Here is a 6,000-nt window from a genome sequence, read left to right on the forward strand (position 1 = left end):
TTCACATGAAACGCAATAATATAAATTATTCGATTATCTAAAACTATATTATATATAAACTACTGATATTACTATTATTAGTTTCATTAATTGAGGTCTTACTTGTAATTTAATATATAGTCAATCGCAAAAATTTTTATATACTATCTTATAAAGAAATTCAATTATTATGAGAAATTTGATTTTAATGAAAATTTATATAAAATAATGAGTTATATAAAGAATAATTTATTTTTCGATAAAAAATTTCTTTGAATATATAAAATCAATTCTCATTTTTTTCGCATTACATAATTTCTTCTGAAAATATTTTTTACTATCTAATAATAGAACATATATTTTATAATTTAAAAAATTTTGCTTTATCTTGAATCATTATGAGATGGAATTATTTAAAAAAACAAAAATAATATAATAAATTTGAAAAATTGATTTCATATAGAATAAAATTTTTGTTTTGATAACATACATTTAATTGAATTTGTGTAAAGTGAATAAAAATTAACTGTATATATGAAATTCTTATTAACTTATTAACAAGTTAATGAAAATATAAATAAATTTTACAGTGGATTATAATATTTAATTTAAAAGAAATATTTCGTTTGAACATAGTATCTAAATTTATTTTAAAGAATTAAAGACTGATCTAATTTTATGTATGTATACATACGTATAAATATAAATATATATGTATATATATATAATATATATATATATATATTGCATCCTTTTATAAAGATAAAAATTTAAAAAAAAATAAAGATTTCTGAAATAAATAATTTATATTTTTATGATAAATGATCATATATATCATTTGGGAATATTAATATTTTCTGTTCAATAAATAAATTAATGATACTATAATTTGTTAATTAATTTATTATAACTGAATACATAACAAATTGTGTTAAAATAATGTTATTAACAGATGTGCTAAATTATTAATTTATAACAATGTAATATATTGTAAATATATAATACTTTAAATTGAATGCTATTATGAAAACTAAAATATATTTACATTATTTAATAAAATTTTGTTTTCTGTATTTTAAAATAAATTATATAAAATATAAAATATTTTAATTGTCATTTTTTTATTAATATTCTTTTAAAATTTGTGAAATTTTTTCAAATATTTATATAACGCAGTTTAATTTATATGATTACAAAACAAAGCTTAATTAATATAGTTACATATATTATTATGTTATTTTGAATTTTTTGTAATGTATTATTTTGTAATGTATTATAGACATCTTTTCTTTCTGAATAATTACCAGAAATTTTATAATTTAAAAATATTTTAATAATAAATAAAATTTCAATATGTAAAAAAAATATATATAAATAATTTATGTATTATGAACTCTAATCTTATTCACTTTTATATTTGCAAAGATATGAATTTTCAATTAATTTAAAAATATATGTAATTATTATATCAAATATAATTATTATTTTTAATTTTAAATTTCATATTCGCGCTCTACTTTACAACAAATTTAATCAATTTTCAGATAACTCGAACAATTTTTTATTATTATACTTATTAAAGAATTTATTTTTGTTAATGAAGTTGATAAAGATATTTTTTAAATTTCATAATTTAACATTTTAAAATTATAAAATATATTTATTAATTTTTTTTCTTCAAAGTCGTATATGTAACATGATGGTCTCCATAACCTCCATGTTCAGATGAACTATTGTATAAAATAGTAATTTGTAGGTAAAATGAATCTTTGATTTAACAAAATATTTTGTAAGAAATTATGATTTATAGAATCAACTTGTATCTGTTTTATGTATGAACAATATTATTCACAATTGATCGGTGCAGTGTTTTGAGTTAAGTTTCAAACGGAAGTATTGCCCTGCCGGAAGCTAACTCTGACGTAGAGAGCTAAAGAAGCGTACACTTCCATTTTCTCGACCCTTTCGGCGAATAGAGAGCACGTGTTTGCTCGCCGGTTGCGTTCAGCTCATTTTATCGTACAAAACTTTGCATCACATTTGCTGCCTGTCCAAGTTTGGTAACTAAGGGTTGAAAAATTCTAATCATTATATAGATAGGTTAATATGAATCCCGAAAAATTGAAGAAGCTTCAAGCTCAAGTACGAATCGGCGGTAAGGGAACACCCCGACGCAAGAAGAAGGTATATAGGTTTATTTTAAAAGTTAATATAAGTTTATAATTTTCAAGATTATGGTGTCGTGAGTTTATGAATGTGTATATATTCAAGTGTCATTTGAACAAATTTATGATTTATGTACTTTTGAAAAGTGTTGCTTGATTCACGACCATTAATTACTATTTTACAATATCAAAGTTTTATAATCTGTGTAACACATATTTCAATTGTTCGAATAAATTATTTTCATGTGTTTATTATTATATTGCTGTCTTTGTGGGTTTTGTCTTTTATTTTTAATATGTCAAACAATATTTAATCATGTTGCTTTTTTACGTATTAAATATAAGTTAGAATTTGATTTTACACTTTTTATATCAAACTTAAGAACTAACTTCTTATATTAAAATTCTTATATCTAACTTAAACTGTATTAAACTTAAATTATTTAAGATATTTATTTAAGATTATTAATATTGTAATATATAAAAATTAAATAGAAGTAGATTTTATTTAAATTATTTTATTTATTTTATTTTTTTCTTCAATGAAATTTTTTTAGATGAACAATATATTTACTTATAATATTATTATAATTAATAATTAGTTTTATCTAATATATTTTTAGGTTGTACATGCTACTGCTGCTACGGATGATAAAAAATTACAAAGTTGTTTAAAAAAATTATCTGTGAATACAATTCCTGGTATAGAAGAGGTTAATATGATTAAAGATGATGGTACTGTCATTCATTTTAATAATCCAAAAGCTCAAGCTAGTTTATCTGCTAACACATTTGCCATTACTGGTCATGGCGAAAATAAACAAATAACTGATATGCTACCGGGAATAATAAGTCAATTGGGTCCTGAAGGTGTTACACAGTTGAAACGACTAGCAAGTACAGTTTCTGGAAGTACAGTTGGTAAATCAACATTGGAAGAAGATGATGAAGTGCCAGATTTAGTGGAGAATTTTGATGAAGCTAGTAAAGAGGAGGTAATAAATCAACCTAAATAACAATAATTGTTATATGAATGATAATTTAAATTTTATATATTATGTATAGAAAAACTACAGGAAAAAGGATTAATATATGCATGTGTGTTATCATTAGGAATATAATTTTTTCTTTTTATGACTATAATTGTTTTCAATGGGTTAAGAAGTATGAAAACTTATATACACACACACGTGCGCGGGCGTGTATATATATATATATATAAGGACAAGTTTATAAAAATATTTTATAATAATTTCATCTTAAACTTTATATAGTTATAATATAGGAATTAGTTTGTGTTATTAACATTTATTAAACTTATTTTTAATATCTTGTAATTTTTTTAAGATATTGCATATAAGTTGTATAAGTGTTATTCTACAATTATTATCAACAATTTAAAACATATTGCAGTTGTATAATATTTTGACTTATATATAAATATATGGGTATAATATATATGTAGCATAAAAATAATGTATATGTAGCATAATAATTTAATTTTTTTTTTAAGAACATGTAATAATTAAAAAATGTGAAAATACAACCAAATCTTTCATTAACATTGTTTCTATAGATTTTTTTATTAACATATTTGTATATGCTATTTGTAAGATCATTTTAGCTAAAAAAGATTATAAGCTTGTTTTCTGTTGGAGTTTTTAATAATCTCGTTGAATGTATATAATACATTTAAGGTTGCTCCAAAAAAGGAAGTGGATGAAAATGATAAAGCAGCTGGTGATAAAAAAGAAGCTATTACAATCAATGAAATGAAAGAAGCTCCCTTAGCTACACCTGAGGCTTAAAGTTACAAGGTAATTTTCTAGTGTGAATCCATGAATTAAACTGCATCACAAAAAAAATATAAAATTGTTTTTTTTCCTTTTTTCTTTCAGCTATTTCATACAACTAACAGTTCTAATTGACAAGTTAAGTAATACAAATTGCAAAAGCAATGCGAAGTATCACTATACATACGTTATAAATATTTGACATACCTTATAATAATGCTATATGAGTAACAGTTAACAAGAAATAAAAAAAAAAGCTGTTACAGAAATCAAAAGTTTCTATAAACAAGTTTATTTTGTTGCATCTGTAAGGTAGACTTTATTTTGAAACAGCTAAAATGATCTTACATTTCCTAAATTAATATTTTGTAATATTACATATGATGAATAGCATTTGAATTTTAAACATTTTTAATTCAAATGTTCATTTACAAACGCGATATTCATCTATAATTTTTATTACGATCATATTTATAATAAGATCATATTTTTCTCATTGTTACATATTGTGTTCGTATCTGTTTTTACGTATCGAGAACAAACAATAAAGAAATAGAGATATAATTAGTGAAGCGAAATGAAATTCCGGCAAGAGATAATAGTTTTCCGCCTATTTGCAATGTAGGGGAAAGAAATTTATATGCATTGTAGAAAAAGAAAAAAATGCGCGAAGTACTGAGGCACCTCTATTTTAATCGAAATTGATATATAAGAATAGTTTATCATAACAGTGTTCCAGCGTGAAAAATGAGGTGTAATATTTTGTAATGTAATCTATGGAATAAATTTATTTGCTGGAAATGCGGTTTTCTACTTAAAAATTCATGTTCTTTAAATGATTATAATAGTACTTTGCCGATATTTATATCTTCATTCATAGAATAGATCTGTAATAACTATAATTATGAAAATATAAGTATTCTCTGTATAGTATATATATTTTTCTTAATATTTTCCATTTCTGTTTATACATCATCAATCATGCAAGAGAAAATAGATAAAAAAAAATTAACTAAAATCTTTAAAATTTTCGATATAAAATAATGTTTAATTTTTTATTTTATTTTATTTTTATATTATTATTTATTATATTTTAGTAAGAATATTATTTATTTAGCGGTATAAAAATCTTGCAATGAATATAAACTATTATAAAATAAATATAGTATTTTTTGATTATTAAATTATTTATTATTTAAAATTATTTATATTTTAATATTTATTTATTTATTTGTTATATATTTTATGTTTAATTATATATTGTTTTTGATGTTATCTTAGAAGATTTATATATATATATATAATTTACTATAATTAATATATACTAATAACTATAATTAAATATAGTTAATAATATAATTAATATAGTTAATTATATAATTAAATTATTTTCAAAACAAAAAATCTATTAAATTATAATACAAAAACAATTTTAAGATAACTGATTATTTTGATCTGACTGTAGTTATTTTAATCAAGTAATATTTTTTTTAAATTTTAAATAATTTTTTTCAATTTTGGTTTATTATTCTTCTTATATTTGTAACTTATTATTAATATAATCAATTTTAACATTCAATTGAAAATATATAAAGTAGTTTATAAATGATATTTTGTTACAATCGAGAACGATTCTATAAGAAAAAACAAATCGAAAAAAAAGAATAAAATTTTTTTATCAAAAATTTTCAAAAGAATCAAGTTTTATTAAGTTAAAAGTTTAAAGTTTTATCTAATATAATATAATTAAATAAGACATAAATAAGATTTAATTTTAGAAATTTTACATTATTTTTTAGAAAATTATATTACTGTGAATGCTTGTGTTAATAAATATTATTAATATCATTAGTAATATAGCAGTATATTAATATAATGAGAGATATCGACTATCATAATGCATTGAAATTTTTTGTATTATTTTAAAAATTGTTAAAATTGGTTCATCTTGAGCGCAGTTGTGTTTTTTTTTTATTAAATTTCTATAAATATTATATACCATATTTTGGTATTTCATTATACAATAAATACAAAAATTTTTTCTTTTAATTGATCATTGGTTT

The 6,000-nt window shown here is 20.2% G+C and overlaps 1 protein-coding gene across 2 annotated transcripts; it reads left to right on the forward strand.

The window, feature by feature from the left end:
* Positions 1-256: 256 nt before the first annotated feature.
* LOC107993529 (transcription factor BTF3 homolog 4) lies at positions 257-4,870 on the forward strand. Of its 2 annotated transcripts, XM_017049987.2 has the most exons (4): positions 257-2,163; positions 2,768-3,139; positions 3,842-3,961; positions 4,043-4,870. In XM_017049987.2, exons 1-3 carry the CDS (start codon positions 2,086-2,088, stop codon positions 3,950-3,952), a joined length of 561 nt encoding a protein of 186 aa, XP_016905476.1. In that variant the 5' UTR covers positions 257-2,085; the 3' UTR covers positions 3,953-3,961; positions 4,043-4,870. The 2 variants fall into 2 exon arrangements, with proteins under 2 accessions (XP_016905476.1, XP_061931879.1); XM_062075895.1 differs by lacking the exons at positions 3,842-3,961; positions 4,043-4,870 and adding an exon at positions 3,210-3,706.
* Positions 4,871-6,000: the final 1,130 nt, after the last annotated feature.

This window comes from Apis cerana, linkage group LG6, assembly GCF_029169275.1.
Source record: "Apis cerana isolate GH-2021 linkage group LG6, AcerK_1.0, whole genome shotgun sequence".
NCBI lineage: Eukaryota > Metazoa > Arthropoda > Insecta > Hymenoptera > Apidae > Apis > Apis cerana.